The sequence below is a fragment of the Anabrus simplex genome, chromosome 2 (assembly GCF_040414725.1).
Source record: "Anabrus simplex isolate iqAnaSimp1 chromosome 2, ASM4041472v1, whole genome shotgun sequence".
Taxonomy (NCBI): domain Eukaryota; kingdom Metazoa; phylum Arthropoda; class Insecta; order Orthoptera; family Tettigoniidae; genus Anabrus; species Anabrus simplex.
The window spans coordinates 1,117,322,416-1,117,343,377 of record NC_090266.1 but is presented as its reverse complement, the minus strand read 5'-3'; the positions used below and the strand labels follow the sequence as shown (position 1 = coordinate 1,117,343,377).

The window sequence follows — 20,962 nt, the reverse complement described above, 5'->3', positions numbered from 1 at the left end:
AGATACACATACTGAGCTACGGAGAGTAAACGAATCAAAGAACACAAAATATAAAATATTTAAAGAAAAGAAAGGAGATCATCATTCTGAACGCAACAGCTAGCGTACTTATACGCAACGGACTATTACTCTATAGCAGAGGTGCTCACTCTGGGCATTTCGTCCCGGGGGCACACAGCATTGTGAGCGGGCGGGAGGCTATGAGCGTATGTTATTTAGCCACAGTGACGTTGTGGTTACGTCACTGGCTGAGATTGTCAAAGCCAGGCGAAGGCCTGCTAGTTAGACTCGATCATTGCGGCGATATCCCGCGTTAAAAGTGCTGGAAGAAACTAATGAAAAACAAAGGGCCTTACGAATCTAACTGCAGAAGAACAGGTTTTTTGGGCGGAGTTCTAGCAGTGTACTGTGCAAAATGCCTATTATGAGGGCAGTCTCTTATGTGGTAAATGCTAAATGTAGAACGGCGCTACAAAGTGAAACATGCTCATTCGCATGATGAACTTAGAAGTAAGTACTATTTTCAGAAACTCGACGAACATGTAAAGTCACAAAACACTAGAACACCGCACAAAATCAAGCATGAAATATTTTGAATAACGTATTACATTTTACTGAATGGTTGATAGGGATTTTACTTTTCTAAGAGGAAATTCTGTCATTCCCATCCAAGAAATTTTAAATCGTGACGTGCACGCTTCAACCCGCTATCGTAGGACAGTCGCTCAGAAAAAGCCACAGATACATTTTTTCAGAAACAGTTGAACCTATAGACGTAATGTTCGGAGACTGCCCTTAAATTATAGGGGCAGCTAGCGTACTCCTGTGAAATAGATTGTACTTATTTTATAGGTACTTAATCTGTAGGGAATGATAGCGTACTCCTGTGAAATCGATTGAACTTACTATATATGGACGGCTATTATACTTCTGTGGACCACACTACTTTTCTCTAAGCAGGGTGGATGGGCAATGGGGCCTGTGAGTTACAAATGTCTTCTACTAACAAAGAATAATCGCGAATTGCCTGGTCGTTTAAATAGGCACAAATCATCCACTAGATGGCACCTTTCTTATAGACTCGTTCACTGCAGATAAGCAATTTCAGATAATCCGTGCATGTACAGTGAAATGAGCGTCCGGAATATCATATTCGCATACAATCGAGCCCTTTTTATCCAGAGAATGGAAACGTCCCTCTCCACTTCTTGTCTTACGTGAACCATTTGGTCCTCTTGTGCATAAGACCTGCTAACATGTGTGTAACGTGTTCAAAATCAGGCATAGTGTACAAGAGTTTTCTTGAACAATAACGGGAGAACTGTCCCTCCCCTAATGTTGGAACAAGATGCCGTCCGGATCTAGATTAATTTTCACGTCATCAACAGAAACTGTTCTTAATTATTGGTTAATATACGCAATCCCCTATTAAACCTTTCAAGCTGTACTTCTTTCCTCAATGGCAGAAGCTCGCCAAACGTTTTTGTGAGCGGGTTTTACTCGACAACATTGATACTGATCTAGAGAGCGCTTTCAGTTTCCCCATATTCAATAGCATGAAAAAGTGTGCCTGATTTCTGCTTGAATATGATGCCTTTCATGCTCTGACAATGTTAAATGGGACCCGGAAGATTCGAGTTGCTCAATTCTCAATTGCACAAATGCGTCATTCATCCAATGTGCGTATTGTCATTTACAATTTTGATTAGAACATTTCGACATCAAGATTCACAGACATGTTTGAATATATGTAAAGACAACTAAAATTAGTAGAATAATCATTACTTGTAGATTAATTTTCTCTCATATTCATTATTATATCAGTATCGATATAGGCTCGTAAACATAAGATATTACCCCTGTGGGCAGCTAAAACTGGTACAATGTCCGTCTCCAGGGCTAAATGGTTAGCGTGCTGGCCTTTGGTCACAGAGGTCCTGGCTTCGATTCCCGGCAGGGTCAGGAATTTTAACCAGAATTGGTTAATTTCGCTGGCACTGGGGCTGGGTGTATGTGACGTCTTCATCATCATTTCATCTTCATCACGACGCGCAGGTCGCCTACTGGCTTCAAATCAAAAGACCTGCATCTGGCGAGCCGAACTTGTCCTCGGACACTCCCGGCACCTGAAGCCATACGCCATTTCATTTCACTGGTACAACAAGCATATGATTGTATAACAATATCATTAACAGTTAGGTACTTCGCGAATGTTCCTTATATAGGACTAACGTCCTCCAAGCAGGGTGTAGCCTTGACGTGTTACCAGCCCATGACTCGGAAGTTAGGACTTTTCTTTTTCGGGACTTATGTTCTCGAAGCAGGGTGTAGCCTTGGCGTGTTACCAGCCTATGACTTGGGAGTTAGGACCTTCCTCTTTCGGGACTTATGTTCTCGAAGCAGGGTGTAGCCTTGGCGTGTTACCAGCCCATGATTTGGGAGTTAGGACTTTTCTCTTTAGGGACTTATGTTCTCGAAGCAGGGTGTAGCCTTGACGTGTTACCAGCCCATGACTTGGGAGTTAGGACCTTTATCTTTAGGGACTTATGTTCTCGAGCAGTGTGTATTAATCGCATGATGTTGTCAGTAGCCAGTCCATGGCTACGAGGCCAGGAATGATTGGCCATGAGTTGATATAAATGAAGCAGTACTTTGTTAAGGGTGTATATTACTTTTGCAAGTGCAATACTGGACTGGTGTTTTAATGTTTTAGATTGTAATAACCTGGGTTAGTGTCTTTTCTTCTTCAACGACCTTCGAGAAGAAATTAAGGGTGTGCCAGTGCTTTAAATTCGGTGAATATGGAAAGAGCTCCCAAATAGTGCTACTATGTTATGTCGAACCGTATACAAAATATATTTGAAGGATCAGCAATACTACATATTATTCGAACCAATCGATCCAAGTAAAATTCTCAAATGCTTATTCAGTTAAGACACAATCAGAAATATTTCTAGCATCAGAATGACGATGATGATGATGACGATTATTATTATTATTATTATTATTATTATTATTATTATTATTATTATTATGATTATTATTATTATTATGATTATTATTATTATTATTATTATTATTATTATTATTATTATTATTATTATTATTATTATTATTATTATTATTATTTCGATTCGGTCATCTAAGAACTACATCTTGCTGCATTGAGCTTTAACACCCTCCCAGCACTTTCGCATTAATTTTCGATGCCCTTGCTTGCTTTCTTCAGTCCACTTCTTGCCTGTTGGAAGCTTACGTTTTTCTTGGAAATATCGGTGTCTTGTTAGTTTCTCTTTAAGTGGGGGTACGTTCCCAGATATCATTTTCTCTAATTCCTAATTCTTGTAAATCTTTGTCCACCTCAGTGAACCAAGCTCCCTTGGTTTTCTTTGCGAGAAAATAGGGGAAAATCCTATTTGTCAATCGCACGGGGTTCATTCTTGTTATATGGCAGTAAAAGATAATTCTCCGTTTCCTCATGGTGTCAGTTATTTTTTTCCACACGAGGTAAAGTTCGTGGTTGTGCCGTCTCATATATTCCCCGTTTTCTTAGAATTTTCCTTTCCTTCACTTCCAATTTCTCTATTAGTCCCTTCCGATGCAAGGCACTCTGCAGCGTACAAGGCCTCTGGACGGATGACTGTGAGGTAATGTCTTAACTTGGCATTTGTAGATATGGATTTCTTGTTGTAAATGGCCTTTGTTAGATTATATGCCATTTTCATTTTCCTGATTTGTGACTCGAAAGCTGCCTTCTCAGAGAGATTATTATTATTGAGATAAGTTATTTCACTGTATCCTCGATCCTAAGTGCCGTCTTATTGCCCCACCAGTTTACAAGCTACCAGTGGCTGTAAGTTATTAATTAAAAGTACGTACAATCTATTTTTATTAAGTGTGATTATGTTTCCTCCTACAGGTAGAATGCTCTTTGTTGCAGACTGATCATGATCCTCGTAACCCAGCTTACATCGCCACACAAGGTCCTCTGCCACACACAGCTCCTGACTTCTGGCAAATGATTTGGGAGCAAGGCAGTGTCGTGATGGTCATGTTGACTAGACTGACGGAAGGAGGTACGGCTATGTGTCACCGCTACTGGCCGGAGGAAGGTTCAGAACTCTACCATATCTATGAGGTGAGAGCTTGTGTCACAATTTGCTTTAAATGACTGAAATGGAGGGAGTTAATGCCCCGTACCGTTCCATCAAGGGCTACGTTGCGTTCTACTCAATTCGGCTGAGCTACAAAGTATTCATTATAGAGCATGTGTCCCAAATACCTCCGGAGCCGACATGAAGGATTTCTTTGCTGAAAGCGATTCTTAAACGCACCAGTAAATCTAGAGACCACTGTGGAACTTTAGGATGGATAGTGATAGTCACAGGTTTTAGCCTTTAGTCTTAGAAATGCCGTCTATGAGAGCGTAATTCAAAGAAAGAATGGTTCAACGCCTTTCTGCAGTATACTCAAAACCGAGCAAAGATGTCATCCATACCGATGTCCTCTCAGCACTGTAGGGATCCAGAAGAATATTGAGACACCATTAACACTCAACGTAGTGTTAGCGGGCTCGGTGTGTACAAATCACAAATTCCTCTTCTGGTACCAGTATTTCACTTCCTTTGCTCATAATTTCTGTGGACTTCGATTTTTAAACCGGTGTAATACACTGAATCCATAGTTGTCACCTATAATTTCAGACATATCACTAAATAAAGAAAACAACGGGATAATTCGTGCCTCATTTGCCAGGCAGAGGGATGGTTTCTGTATAATTGTACCGTAACCTCCTCTGTATGGCCGCGATGTCCTAATGCACCAATATTCCCCTATCCTGTGCAAATGCTTAACTAAATATTGAGAAACTGCGTCTAACATTAGTACACTAGTGCAACAAATAAAGTTACCCTTAAGATACATTATGACATAGGGTATACGGTAGTTTGCAAAAAATGTCCCTTAGAAAGTGGAAATACTGAGTGGTCCAATAGCTCCTTGAAATTGTTCTGCTTGCTGCCATTATGTTAGCAACATAAGACGAGCCAAACTTGTACGGGAAAAAGCAACTTTTTGCAATCTCCCTGCTGTTATAATGCACGTAACACTAACGCGATCGAGATTATGCCACGTGATTGATTGTGATGGAACCTAAATGAACCCTGCAAAATGTGAACCATAGGTATGACACGGAAATTGAATGTCAAAATGAAGGAGACGTTCTTCCTTTGAGCAAGGAGATTCTTGTCATTGTGGATGAATTAGTACGGACTTTGAATCCCAAAATAGATTCACCGTTCCAGTCTTGATCAATGCAGATATTTTAAAACATTTTCACAGCTTTATTGTACCTTTTTATGGCAGAGTGTCTCCTTTGAGGCAATAATGTATGCTGAATGTCCGATAGGTTTCGGGGACAGAGGGGATAGGTGGACAAGGCTTTGTTCCGTCAGTTCGTGACTCGCCCTCCCACTACTGAGGAGGGAGAGAGCTCAATGACACGAAGCTCTCCGGAAGACTCCGAGAAGATACGATTGACCCAAGTACTTCGGTGTCAAGTGCTTGCTGTTGCATGAACAAGACATCTTACTGATTGATGATTGTTTATAGTTGAGAAAGTTGTTTGTGTATTTGTTTTCAGAACAATTTTAGTTTATTTGAAGTTACATTGTAAAACGTGACTGACCGTGTGGGGTGACTTTTGTAACCGTATAAAACCGTACTGGATAAACCATCCTCGCAATTGCGTTATGCAGATAAATTGCTGATAGTTTAAAATGGCAAGCCTACCCCACATCTTCCCCGGAATCAACCTCCTCGTAATTTTAATTACCCTGGAATGAGGTTTGGGTATTAATAACGTATTCGCAATTCATTTCATCCTTATGTCACCAGCAAGTCTTTCCAGAAGATGTACATTATTATTATTATTATTATTATTATTATTATTATTATTATTATTATTATTATTATTATTGTTATTATTATTGTTGTTGTTGCAAGAAGGTGCTGGGGTGAATGGGTCTAACTACAATGTCAAAACTTGAAAAGGTTATATTTCTTTTCCAAAACCAACTTAACAACATATCAGGTACAAAATCAATCTTGAAACAAGAGTAGGAAGGTCCAAGATTAGTGGATTTTACAAATTCTGGGCCTCAAGACCCTAGTTTTACCATTTTGCAAAGGAAGAGGTATTATTTAGAGAGGGGCAGAAATCCCCTAATTCAAAGAGCACTTGCTCCCAAAAGTACAACATCTAGCCTTCAGGAGGCATCCATTAATCTTACCAAAACTTTCAAAATAGCAAACAGGCTCTCAGTTTTCCACGCCTACTCAAGGCGACATAGCATGAAACTCTAATACTCTCTGGCCTTACCAGGCACTATTTACACATAGAAACCTAATTACACAGAGGTATCTAGTACCCAACCTACAGGGCCTTAGTGAAAAAGAACAGGTTAAATAAACGGCTCGAGTACAATTTGAATGGAGTCGAAGACTGAGCTCCACAAATTTGAAAACATATAAGGCGCTTGGCCGACCAAACAGGGGCTACTCCCAACCTACTGAGTGAGGTAGCACGAACGGAAATAACTTTAATACATTGCAGAAACGAAAGGTTACAAAAATGTGGCACCTCAAACCAAGATGAAGGGGAGCTCGAGAGGGTACATCACTCTCTATCCCCGATTTACAGTTAAAGTTTTTACGACGTTTTTACATTAGCCGGCTGAAAGTTAAATTTTTAGGGAAACTAGGTTACATAGCTAATGATTCGGACCTTTCCCTCAGGTTAAACTGCGGAGCTAGCAAGAAATAAAGAGGTTATGTGGCCATTACCTTGTTGATGTACTGCTGCCTGATGAAAGAGGCCTCCCGCCTCCTGCTTTGACACACACACTTAGTAAGCTGACGATCAATTGGCCAAGAAACGAGAAAAACTGCAGTTTATAAACCCTCAGGGGAGGTTCGAGATCATTCAAGATTAAACTAGCCACACCCTCTCAAATTATTGGTTAATTTAAAGTTTACACTCAAAATCGAAGAAGAAGAAGAAGAAGACTGTGATTGGTAGAAAATTAATTACAGAAATTTGGGATTGGCTAGTTTCAAAATTGGCGGAAAGAAAAGATAAATATTGCCAACCCAAAAATAAATGAATATCAATCAGTAAAAAAACTTATGAATACAAAACTTCATAAATCAAAAGTTCTTTCACTCAGTAGGTATAGTTTCAATTTCACTGTTCACCAGTAGAGGAGTTCTTTTAGGCGCTAGATTTAAATGCGCGGCGTTGGGGTGTACCTCCCGGTACAGACCTGCCCCCCCCCCCCCTTACCAAATGTCCTTCCTTGGGGGTGACACAGAAGAATTATGAAAAAATTATTTCCAGATGAAGAAAATTTCTAAGTTTGTTTTTTGAAGTTGATAGGTAGAAGGTAGTTTAACTGCGACGCGAAACACAAATAAGAACTGTAGGGCGGTGAAATCCCTTCAAGAGTGGTCTGCACAATTTTATCTTCTGGGAAATGAAGAGCAAATACCCTAATGTAGAACTTAATGTCCTGGATGAAATCGGCGAGATTCTCATCCAGTCTCTGCACTCTGTAATAGTATTTTTGAATTAATGATGACGTAGCTCGAGCCGGAATGAAGTTAACCAGCAGATGGGCGTAGAAGTCTTCTGTGGAAGATTGTTCAGCTATGGCTCTGAATATTTTGTCCGCGAGGACACCTATGGAGTAAGGGTAAAACATTTGAAGAATTTGAGAAGAAGAAAGGGAAAACACTAGTGCGTGATCTTGAAATTCAACTAAGAATCTTAAAAATGAAATGACATCATTAGTAGAATTAATAGAAAACTTAGAAATTCCCCTAAGCAACATAGCCAAAGGGTGAGGCAAACTATTGAACCCGGGTGACATAATAGGCAACGGCCTAGGGGATGAAGAAGCTTCAGACACAGCATTATTTAAAACTAATGGTGGAATGGATGTACGACGCTCAGGCTCATTTCCTAATGGGGCAGAAGTTTGTTGCGTAGCCGCAGATTTTCTGCTTCCTACATTCTTGGAAGAATCTTCCTCGCTCACCATGTTTATCGCAGGGGCTCTGTCGGTTTTGGGAGTAGCTGCCCCAGTCAACAATTGAAGAACTTTATTTGACATTTCAGACAGGTGTTCAACAAGATTACTAGCCTCCTTAGCATGGTCCTCTTTTAACTTGAGAGACAATAGGTTCCTAACACTATTGTAAAAGTGAAACAATCTAGCTTGTACTCTTTTAAGTTGATTGGGAGATGGATCACTCACTTCAAGAAAACATACTACAGAAGCTAGCTCGGTGGTGTTGCCCGTGATAGTGGATAGAGCCTCATCAATTTCTTTTTCCCCCAAAGTTCGGATACTAATAGGCAACTCTAATGATTCTTTAAGCTTAGTGGTATCAGTCGCAACCGTGCCTCCAGATTGAACATTTCTGATTAGCAATTCGTAACTCAATTCCTCCTTGCGCAAGTAGCCGGGATGGAAAATTTCGCGAGGGCCGGACATGATGAAAGAAAATTTACAACTTTAGAAAATTTCCAGCAGCCTAGAAAATTCTTAGAGTTCGAAACGAATTCTGTGTTTAGCCGTAAAAGGGGCTTAATTGATACCATTCAACCACGCTCTGCAACCACTTGCTGCGGGGTTTCTCGTGGACGCAGAGGTGAAAGAAGGTGCTGGGGTGAATGGGTCTAACTACAATGTCAAAACTTGAATTTAAAATTGTAAAAGGTTATATTTCTTTTCCAAAACTAGCTTAACAATATATCAGGTACAAAATCAATCTTGAAACAAGAGTAGGAAGGTCCAAGATTAGTGGATTTTACAAATTCTGGGCTTCAAGCCCCTAGTTTTACAATTTTGCAAAGGAAGAGGTATTATTTAGCGAGGGGCAGAAATCCCCTAATTCAAAGAGCACTTGCTCTCAAAAGTACAACATCTAGCCTTCAGGAGGCATTCATTAATCTTACCAACACTTTCAAAAGAGCAAACAGGCTCTCAGTTTTCCACGCCTACTCAAGGCGACATAGCATGAAACTCTAATACTCTCTGGCCTTACCAGGCACTATTTACACATAGAAACCTAATTACACAGAGGCATCTAGTACCCAACCTACTGAGCCTTAGTGAAAAAGAACAGGTTAAATAAACGGCCCGAGTACAATTTGAATGGAGTCGAAGACTGAGCTCCACAAATTTGAAAACATATAAGGCGCTTGGCCGACCAAACAGGGGCTACTCCCAACCTACTGAGTGAGGTAGCACGAACGGAAATAACTTTAATTCATTGCAGAAACTAAAGGTTACAAAAACGTGGCACCTCAAACCAAGATGAAGGGAAGCTCGAAAGGGTACATCACTCTCTATCCCCGATTTACAGTTAAAGTTTTTACTACGTTTTTACATTAGCCGACTGAAAGTTAAATTTTTAGGAAAGCTAGGTTACATAGCTAATGATTCGGACCTTTCCCTCAGGTTAAACCGCAGAGCTAGCAAGGAATAAAGAGGTTATGTGGCCATTACCTTGTTGATGTACTGCTGCCTGATGAAAGTGGCCTCCTGCTTTGACACACACAATTAGTAAGCTGACGATCAATTGTCCAATAAACGAGAAAAGCCGCAGTTTATAAACCCTCAGGGGAGGTTCGAGATCATTCAAGATTAAACTAGCCACACCCTCCCAAATTATTGGTTAATTTAAAGTTTACACTCAAAATTGAAGAAGAAAACTGTGACTGGTAGAAAATTAATTACAGAAATTTGGGATTGGCTAGTTTCAAAATTGGCGGAAAGAAAAGATAAATATTGCCAACCCAAAAATAAATGAACATCAATCAGTAAAAAAAAAAAATTACGAATACGGAACTTCTTAAATCAAAAGTTCTTTCACTTTGCACCAGGGTGCATTATCATAGTTTTTGGTAGTGTCATCTATGAGAGAATGTCCAAACTTCTTGATGGATAGCAAACAAAACAAGTAGAGATGCACACAGTTCAGGAAACTTCACAATAACAAAATTACATCAGATTTCTGTGGTGACATCTTCTGAGTAAAGTTTTAAGTAGGTATAGATTCAATTTCACTGTTTCACCAGTAGAGGAGTTCATTTAGGCGCTAGATTGAAATGCGCGGCGTTGGGGTGTACCTCCCGGTACAATTATAATAATAATAATTATTATTATTATTATAATTATAATTATTATAGATAATTATAGATAATTATTATTATTATTATTATTATTATTATTATTATTATTATTATTATTATTATTATTATTATTATTATAAAATTAAAATAAACATTACAACATTACCAGTGGTCGTACGCGTCGTTCAGTGGTATATCATCATCCTGGTAGATCAGTGGTGGTGTCCGAACCACGATCACGGGTTCGATTCCAAACAGCCCTGCCTTCCTCATCGTATATACTTCGTGACCTCATACTTCGGACTTCATTCTACAGATAATAGAGTGCTGGTATTTCACTCCCATCTACTTCTACATCCTTCTAGGAAGACACCAGGGCTGCTGTTATAGGAGTAACATAATTTTCTTTCTAAAATGGAATGCAATCTTTTAGGATTAGTGTCCTCTTTTGTTGTTTGAAATCGAAACGGTGATCATGGGCCGGACACCACCACCGATCTTCCTAGGAAGCCAATAAACCAGTGAACGACGTGTACGACCGCAGGTAATGCTGTAAAATTCTGTATTCTAATTTGATAATCATTGCCCGCTGGATACCGTGGTTCAAATCCCGGTCACTCCATGTGAGATTTGTGCTGGACAAAGCGGAGGCGGGACAGGTTTTTCTCCGGGTACTCCGGTTTTCCCTGTCATCTTTCATTCCAGCAACACCCTCCATTATCATTTCATAGCATTTATCACTCATTAATAAATCACCTTGGGAGTGGCGATCCCATCGTAATAACAGCCTATGTATGTTTCATTCATTACATCTCTGACCCGGTCAATGACTGGAAAACAGGTTGTAGGTTTTCATTTTTTCAATCATTGCCTCTGGAAAAGCTTGGTGGTGATACAATGAGGATGAAATGAATGGCGAAGACGCCTTAAACACCCAATCCCCAAGTCGGGTGATTCAAGTGTACGAGGAGGTTGATCCCAAAAATTGAACGGGACCATCGGAGCAAAGGCAAGAATTCTATCCATTTAGCCACAAAGCCGGACTTTATTTTTTATTTTTTTGCTATTTGCTTTACGTCGCACCGACACAGATATGTCTTATGGTGACGATGGGATAGGAAAGGCCTAGGACGTGGAATGAAGCAGCCGTGTCCTTAATTAAGGTACAGCCCCGGCATTTGCCAGGTGTGAAAATGGGACACCACTGAAAACCATCTTCAGGGCTGCCGACAGTGGGGCTCGAACCCACTATCTCACGATCACTGGATACCGGCCGCACTTAAGCGACTGCAGCTATCGAGCACGGTGGACTTTAATTTGCTAAACACTATGTTACCATTCGCACTGAGCAGGCGTTGAGTACTGGTAGTGGCAGTAGCCTGTGAAACAGCCTTGACAACTACTCTGATGTTCCAAAACCTCAAAACGCTTAAGACTTGACGTTCACTAAACCAACTTAGTGGTAGCCCACGTCTTGATTCCCAGCCGGTGGTTTCTGCTGCGTTACGTTATCAGTTATCTTTACAGCATCATTATTATTACCATTAAATGTTAACCGGTCATTCACCCAGGTTTCAGTTCCTTTGTCAGATGGTAGTTTAGTCCCTGTATGACATGTTTGTTTGGCTCTACCTCTAGGTTCATCTGGTGAGTGAGCACATCTGGTGTGATGACTACCTAGTGCGCAGCTTCTACCTGAAGAATCTGAAGACTGGTGAAACTCGAACCGTTACTCAGTTCCACTTCCTGTCCTGGCCTGATGGCGGCGTGCCACTCTCCACCAAAGCATTGTTAGAATTCCGCAGGTAAGTTCACTCTTCTAACTGTACGGATACATATCTATATAAGTGTGCTCACAGCTTGTTGCTGACGAACATCTGGTTCCAAAAACAGTCTCGAAACTGGCTGCAGACATCGTTATCTATGGAAGAATATGAAGACCACCTCCTGCATCATGTCTTCCGAGATTTGTTTTCCATCGGAACAATACACACTTGACAAGAATGAATGAGCCTCTGCCATTCACTGGCAGTATTCTCATAATATATACGGTACCACAGATATATTAGAGCGACTTATTTACGTTCGTTCTCAAGTTTACATTATAAGAATGTGTTTTTGTGTGAGAAACACCCAAGACACATTTGCGCAGGTGGTATATCTGTGCGGCTGCGTATCCACTCTTCCGCACATCCTACAAAGGGGTGATAGTACAATATTCTGAAGAAAATTCTTTGTTCTGTCGGAATTATTTCCGACACTTACTTCACACTCCGCGGCTGTGTTTGGTGTCTTAAATTGCTTCCAGATTCTGTTTGGAAACTTTAGCATGATATGGGGTATGCTTGGCTTGTTTTCCATTAGTCTCCTGTAGATAATTTTAGTACTTGGCTGAGACTGTGGGTCTTAAATCTGGATATGCTTGTTTTCTAAGTCTAATATTGTCTAAAGCCTTGCACGTGAAGTCCATGAAGGGCTGCAAGAGGTCATTATTATTATTATTATTATTACATTATTATCATTACATTATCACTGAGCCTTGAAAAGTTAATCATCAATTTTCTACAACCCCTTCATCATCGTTGGTTGAAGTGGGCATGTATACTTGAATGATTACGCGAGCCACTGGAGCTGCAGCCTCCACATCAGTACTGCCGAACACTATAAAGATGAATACATCATAACTCTTCAGTACTGCCGCAGACAATAAAAATGTTGTCTTTGTGCCAGGCCAAGTGACTCAGATGGTAGAGCTTTAGCTTTCTGGAGTCAGTTTGGTAGGTTATGACCCGGCTAGAACCGGTGGTATTAGAAGGTACGGAAATATATCAGACTTTTTGGCTAGATTTACCGGCACAATTAAAGAGCTCCTGCGGGGAAAATTCTGTACCTCGGCGTTTTCGAATATCACATGTATAGTTATTGGTGGTAGGTGATCATTTTTCATTTTCTGTATCTTATTAATATCATTTTATGATTGAGGTCTTTGATGTATTCATTGAACATTCAAATCTATTAAAAAGGTCCAACTGAACACTCAAGAACCTCCTGATTTTCCACCTACCATTGATGTACCGTCACCATTTTCTTCAAGATTTCCGGTCTAGAAAGCCAAGAATAACGGCCGAGAGGATTCGTCGTGCTGACCACACGACAGCTCGTAATCTGCAGGCCTTCGGGCTGAGCAGCGGTCGCTTGGTAGGCCAAGGCCCTTCAAGGGCTGTAGTGCCATGGGGTTTGGTTTGGTTTTTCTTCAAGATTGAGCAGTAGACCGCTGGCGTTATGAACACTGGCACAATTTGTTAACACTTCGTGTGAATACTAACGGCGAACGAGGACATCATATTAGAGGTGCAGAGATCTCAAACGTGGTGTTGGTCAGGGCTCCTCGTATTCATGCCGCTCGAGGAACTGGATGGTAAGTGTGTAGCGCGTAGGTTGCGTGATTACACTTCGTCACTGTCAGTAGGTATACGGACACATTAAAGAAACTTACCGCAGCTAAATGACAGCTCTTCGGTTAATCGTCAAAAGCAATACACTTGTAGGAACATAAGCTGGTATTATCAGCCACTTAGTGACGCGGTTAACATTTGATAGCCTTACTGCATTTCCAGTACTCCTTCATCTTGGTGGTACCGAGCTCGATAGCTGCAGAAGCTTAAGTGTGGCCAGTATCCAGTATTGAGGAGATAGTGGGTTCGAACCCCACTGTCAGCAGCCCTGAAGATGGTTTTCCGTGGTTTCCCATTTTTTACTAGGTTGTACCTTAATTAAGGCCACGGCCGCTTCCTTCCCACTCCTAGCCCTTTCCTGTCCCATCATCGCCATAGGACCTATCTGTGTCGGTGTATTGTAAAGCAACTTGCAAAAAAAAAGACGTCTTGGTGGAGAATGCTGTTCTTTGCTTTCCATGATATCCCCTGAGAGTTCTTCTTTTCTTTCCAGACGATATTTTACCCCCTGTACCCAAGTCCTTATTTCTATTTGCTTCAGTGACACCGGTCACTGTAGTCAGTTACTGAGTGGCACAGTTCCAAGTCATGACAAGGTAAAAAAAGTTTGCTTTATGTTCTGGCATTCGAGGGAGATGATTGTGAAACATAGTTGACGCTTTTTCATAGAAAGTGAGAGCTTTTCAAATTGGGAGTATACTCACCCTTACAATGTTTGCGTGGGGCGAGGATTTTCTACAGCAATTTCCTCCCTTTTCCGATCATTTTCATCACCGTGGTGAGAGAAGGCCACGCACTCGGGACATACTACTGTGATGTAGTAACGGTAACCTTTCTGCCATAAGACTTGCCTAATTTACCAGAAATCTTAAGGCTTCTTCCTCCAATGCATTACACAAAATTACCTATCTAGGACACTGCAAATGCGAAGTTTGTACTTGGAACCGAGGAACGCGATGGTACTAAGGTGAACAGACACCATTACTTCAAATTATTCAAGTAAATCTAGATACCTACGAGTTCAGCTATTCCTGAAAATGTCTCAGCCTGTTGAGGACATTTGCAAAAGCAAGACTTTCGATCGAGTGCACAGTCTAATACACTTTCTTTTTCGTAGCGTGTGTTTCCAAGGGCCCATCGCCTCGACGAACATCAATCATAAACTCTAAGGATCTGCTTATTTTCCCCGTGAATTTTACCTCTCAATAGGTATTGGCAAGAGTTTGATGGATAAATGAACGAGTCTTCTTTCTCCGCCAGTTCCTGAGGATATCATGGAAGAGGGGATAAGTCATTTAAGTCATAGACCTTCTTGGAAGTCTCTTATGAATAGAGCAGGTCGTACGGAACTTGGATTGATATTCGCCGATGTGCAGATCAACAACAGATTCAGCGCATTATTTTCACAAGTTTGTAGTCAATTGGAGGAGCCTCTCTAATTATTGCAATAGACAGGGAGGGAGAGTATTACGCCAACCTCGACTCTGAAACTGGATTACTGAATCATGCGTCGAGCTAGGTCACGTGTTGGGATAGATCATTGTTTGAGGATAGGTCATGTGGTGGGGTAGGTCATGTCTTAGGGTACGTCAAGGCTGGGACACGTGCCGGTATCAGCCATGGTTGTGGGTTAGGTTGGAACAAGTGGCAGTTGTGGCCATCTTCCGATAGTGTTTGATGGCATGATGGAGTACATTGGAACACATGCCAGTGGTATCCAACTTGCTTCAGCCTGCAGATCGCCATGCTGCAGCTGGTCTTTGGAACACATGCCAGTGGTATCCATCTTGCTTCAGCCTGCAGACCGCCATGCTGCAGCTGGTCTTTGGAACACATGCCAGTGGTATCCATCTTGCTTCAGCCTGCAGACCGCCATGCTGCAGCTGGTCTTTGGAACACATGCCAGTGGTATCCATCTTGCTTCAGCCTGCAGACCGCCATGCTGCAGTTGGTCTTTGAAACACATGCCAGTGGTATCCATCTTGCTTCAGCCTGCAGACCGCCATGCTGCAGCTGGTCTTTGGAACACATGCCAGTGGTATCCATCTTGCTTCAGCCTGCAGACCGCCATGCTGCAGCTGGTCTTTGGAACACATGCCAGTGGTATCCATCTTGCTTCAGCCTGCAGACCGCCATGCTGCAGCTGGTCTTTGGAACACATGCCAGTGGTATCCATCTTGCTTCAGCCTGCAGACCGCCATGCTGCAGTTGGTCTTTGGAACACATGCCAGTGGTATCCATCTTGCTTCAGCCTGCAGACCGCCATGCTGCAGTTGGTCTTTGGAACACATGCCAGTGGTATCCATCTTGCTTCAGCCTGCAGACCGCCATGCTGCAGCTGGTCTTTGGAACACATGCCAGTGGTATCCATCTTGCTTCAGCCTGCAGACCGCCATGCTGCAGTTGGTCTTTGAAACCACATGCCAGAGGGAGCCATCTAGCGCCAGCTGCCTAGGACATAGGACCCCTTTCTGTGGCAGTCATCTTTGCGTAGTAATCACCTGGAATCATCATTCTCTTTCATGGGAATATAAACTTTGAATGTTGAACAATTGTAAAACATCATACGTTCAACTGCCTTTCAACACAAGATGAGGAAGAGTGGAACAGTAAAGCGTTCGTTCGATGGCTCGATGTGAAAAACGTGAGACGCGTAAGAAAGTGTAAAAGAGGGCTTCAATAATCAGTAAAGTATTTAAAACGGAAGTACAGAGCACTTAAATCGAGCCACGAAATTACAGAGGCCATATTAGAGAAAACATTTCCACCTATTTCTAAACGTTTAAATATAATTCTTCCAAGAACAGAGCAGAGACAACAGTCTCTAGACGTTTTAACAAGAAGAAAATTTGTAGCAGATGGTCCTAGGGAAATGGTGCTGCGTCCACCAGTGACGTGAGGGAGGAAGTGAATTATGAGTATATCAAGTTGGAAGAAGCAGAAGAAGAGAAAACATAGAAGAATTAGAATCAGGAGATAATGATGATGCAGATTTCGATCATCTGCTACAACTGATCAAAAGTAAAGAGAATACCTATCTATCCTTAATAGCGCATCTACGGCTAGAAAAGAACTTGATATCGTGTATGGAATTCAACGTGAAAATAAACGGTATACATTTGCTAATTTAAAAAAAAGTCATATTTCAAGAAAATGTTGTTAAAACTGGAAGCGTAGAATACCCTACCTCGAGAGGACTATAAGAGATGCTCTTTAAGAAATATCTTAGTCCGGATGACTATTCTTCGTAAAATTTAGACGCTCCTAAGGAGTTATTAAACCAAGCCCAAGCATACCGGCAAGGATATGACATGCGTGGTGCTTTAAAATCGAATAGAGGGCAAAACCACACACACATACAAAAAATTTCATTTTCAAATGAGCGTTCCGGATCTGGTATTGCCGCGCGGAGGAAGGGGATATTGTGGTAACCATCACGTGTTTTGTTTCCTGACACTGGCCTTTGTTTTGCGTGCGCACGCATCCCTGCTAGCTAACAATGTACACGTGTCCGATGTCTCAGCTGTTCTCTGGTGTATGTTTGTTTTGTTCTTTCCTTAATTCTCTAACTAGCTATAAAGGTTGTTATGGCTTGGGCGTCTTCAGCGGCACAGCCTGTCTTTGTGTACGATTCATGATTCATATGTCTTAACTCAGCTCATGAATTTCAAAAAACGGTTTCAAGGAAGATTCCCGGGTATAGACGTTCCAAGTCGTAAAACAGTCCAGAATCTTTATAACAAATTTCAGGAAACTGGAAGAATTCACCCTAAGGAACAAAGAGATTCGTTTGCTTTCTTTTTAAAGGGGACTAACTTCTAGGTCATTGGACCGAAATCGAAAGAGTAGAATAGGGATCTCATCAGACAAAAATAATGATGACATTGGTCATAGTTCGAAAAGTTCTAAAATATCACTTCGTCGACATATACAAGTGTGAACTACAAATGGGTTACTAAACTATTACAATTCAAGCCGTTTAATATAACTCTGGCATATACTATTCAACTAGATTACCCTGTGCATAGGGGCATATTTTTGTGAGTGAATGTATACAATGGACAAAGAGATCTACTTTTTACATTCTTCTCGAATACTACTTCCACATCCATGGTTATTTGTGTACATAAAACAATCGTTACTGGAGTGCTGTTAAACCTGACTTCGTACATGAATTGCCCCTCCACGACGCAAAAGTCGGTTTATTGTGTGCCAGCAGTGGTGAAAAAGAGTCGTAGGATCATGTTTTTAGAATAGAGTTGATTCTGCCTGGCTTTACTTATGTGCCTATCATACTCACCCCGTTCTTCAGAGAATTAAACGACATGACCCTGCCACTGCACTGCCAATAATTACACGAGTAAAAGTCACAACGTTTCCGCATAATGCAGATTTGTGACCCCCTCGGTCCCCCAATTGGTACGCCTGCGATTATTATCTCTAGCGTATATAAAAATATGCCGTGTTCAAGTGGAACTCACACACCATACCAGAAGTGAAATAGGAAATTTCTCAGGAAATTTCCAAGTTTCCTCAGCGTTAATTACAGCGAGTGATGAATAATTTCCTAACGAGGTGCCCGAAATGTGTCGAGAATGAAGGCTGTTATTTGCAAGCCCCCACCCCCGCCTCATAATTTGGCAAGTAATGAACTTATTAAAATTGCGTGTGTTGCGGTTGTATGTTTCACCTTACCGCTACTTACCTCAACCCGCTCGCGGCAAAGGAGCGTGCGCTGGCCCACAATAAAAATACCGCGTACCGGAGTAAAGCTCGTCTGAACACCCTATACTTTCTCTCGATTTCGGCTGCAATCGTTTTGTTTATTTCGGGAAGTGCTATGCCTGTGAGAAAGAAACGTTTATTGACAGATGTCGGTCTTAGTCATTCTGTAATAATTTGACCTGTTTCGTGAAGAGTAGTGTCAAACTCATAAGTGTGGGCCGAGTTTCTCCAAACTGGTGCAGCATACTTTGAAAGCAAGAGCAGATGTGAGCAGGATATTAGAATGGGCACCACACCACCTCCGTAAGGTATTCGTGTGTTTACGAATTATATTCTTTCTGGCTGACACCTTCTGTTTTGTGCCTTGATGGTGATGTTTGAATGAAGTGCACTGACCAATTTTACAACCCAGTGTATCACAGCTCGTTAACTTGTGACCTCTCAGGTTATGCTGACCTTCTTCCATGCCTTCTATTTATCATAGGGATTGCACAGGTCTCCAGTACCCCAGGATTGGGTTTTTAAGTGGTTGTTTAAAATGGTTCCAAAATGAACTCTTGAATATTGCGTAAGAAGCATAATTAAAGGCATTAGCAGGGTAAAATAGCCGAAGCCGACACAGGGTCTAATGCGCAATATAACGGCAACGTGCAACCACCTCTGATACTCTGAAGAAATAGGATGACGTCATCCGTTTCCCTTGCCTTCTTCCAGAACTTAAGTCTGTCGCAAAATATTTTGAGCAGATGATTATGTTGTAGATGAGCAGTTCACTCTTTTTTCGGATAACAGAATACCGCATAGTGTACATTCTTTTAGAAGGGTCATGACCTAGAAATTTTAACAACAAACACTGCAGGCTATTTTCTTCATTTTTGTAACTGTATGAGTTTGAAGCAGTCCCCACAGCAGTTGTCATATGGGAGGTCCAGATAAAGTGCAAAGGATTTGAAATTTGGGCGAGCGCGATTTGATAGTAAAAATCGGCTGGCTAATTGTGCAGGCTTGTACAGGCTTGCATTCAACCCCAGGCTTAATCCAGCTTGGCAAGCTAGCTATTATACATAAGTTTAATGGGGCTAATGGTGACAGTTATGGAGCCTCCACCTCCTCGGCAGGCTGCCCTTCCCTACGCCAGTTAGTAGCTCAACCCGGTGTACTTACATGCAAGTAGAATTTGCTTGATAACCTGCGTTGTTGTAATAACTGGAATAGTGCGTTAAAATACACCAGTATCGTCGCCATAAGACCTATCTGTGTCGGTGCGACGTAAAGCCCATAGCAAAAAAAAATACACCAGTGTTAGGTTAGAGGTGAAAACATTCCGTTTGCATCCGGGAGATAGTGGGTTCGAACCTAACTGCCGGTAGCCCTGAAGATGGTGTTCCGAATTACCCGTCTCCACATCAGAAAAATGCTGGGGCTGTGCCTTAATTAAGGCTATGGCCGCTCCTTTCCCACTCCTAGGCTTTTTGCTGTCCCATCATAGCCAAAAGACCTATGTGTGCGAGGTTATTTTTACTCGAAATTTCAAAAGAAACAGTTAGAAGTGGGTTATCACCTATTAAACGATAATGTTTGATCAATTTTAAGCTAAGCATAAGTTATTTAAGACTGTCGGTTGTGGAGATAATGAATGTTTTAATTTAAGGGATGCTTTCACCCCCAGCCTAACACTAGTACAATTTAACACACTACTACAGTTATTACAGTAATAGAAGTTATCAAGCAAATTTTTCATACATGTAATTACATGGGGCTGAGCTACGGCCCGGTGTAGGGAAGGGCAGCCTTCTGAGGAGGAGGTTCCAAAACTGTCACCTTTAGTCCCATAAAACCAATGTATAGCACCCATCTAGCCTAGTAACCCTTGCGTCAGTTCCCAAACAACAGGCTGATAAAACTAGTAAATCCTGAGTTACAAGTTGTGAGATCCTAAGGTCGCTTTCTAGACGCAGGTCCATAAAAATAATATATAGCAGCCATCTTGCCTAATAGCCCTTGGATCATTTCCCAAATGTTAGGGCGATAAAGCTAATAAGTCCTAAGTTAGAAGTTGTTAGCCCCTGAGATAGCTCTCTAAAGTTAGGACAGTGTATAGCAGCTACCTTGCCTAATAGCCCTTGCGTCAGTTCTCGAAAGTTAGATAGCGCTCGTTAAGTTACGCCCATGAGAATAGTGTATAGCAGCTATGTTGCCAGGTGAGATTAAGCCTGGAGCCGAATCCAAGTCTGTACAAGTCTTGACATACTTTACAAATCTCCCACGCCCAAAGTTCAAATCTTCCGCGCTAAGTCTGGATCTCTCACAAGGCAACTACTGTGGGAACTCCTTCAAACACACACAGTTACAAACAATAGCCTGCAGTGTTGGTTGTTGTTAAAATTGGTAGGTCATGTGCCTTCTAAAAGAAAGTAGGCTTCGTTGTACCCGGTTATCCGAAAACAGTTAAGCTACTAATCTACAACATAGTCAGCTGCTCAAAAAACACGCCACATACGTTTAAATTGTGGGAAAAGGCAAACGAAACGGTGACACTATCCTATTTCTTCAGGGTATCGGAGGTAGTTTTGCGCTGCCGTCA

General features: G+C 41.5%; 1 protein-coding gene across 1 annotated transcript in view; it reads left to right on the top strand.

The window, feature by feature from the left end:
• The window catches only part of IA-2 (tyrosine phosphatase IA-2), a 965,150-nt gene that overhangs the window by 756,932 nt on the left and 187,256 nt on the right, over positions 1–20,962 (top strand). The window contains exons 21-22 of the mRNA XM_067142075.2: positions 3,941–4,138; positions 11,837–12,003. Of these exons, the coding sequence (XP_066998176.2) occupies positions 3,941–4,138; positions 11,837–12,003 (365 nt within the window). The remainder of the gene's footprint in view (positions 1–3,940; positions 4,139–11,836; positions 12,004–20,962) is intronic.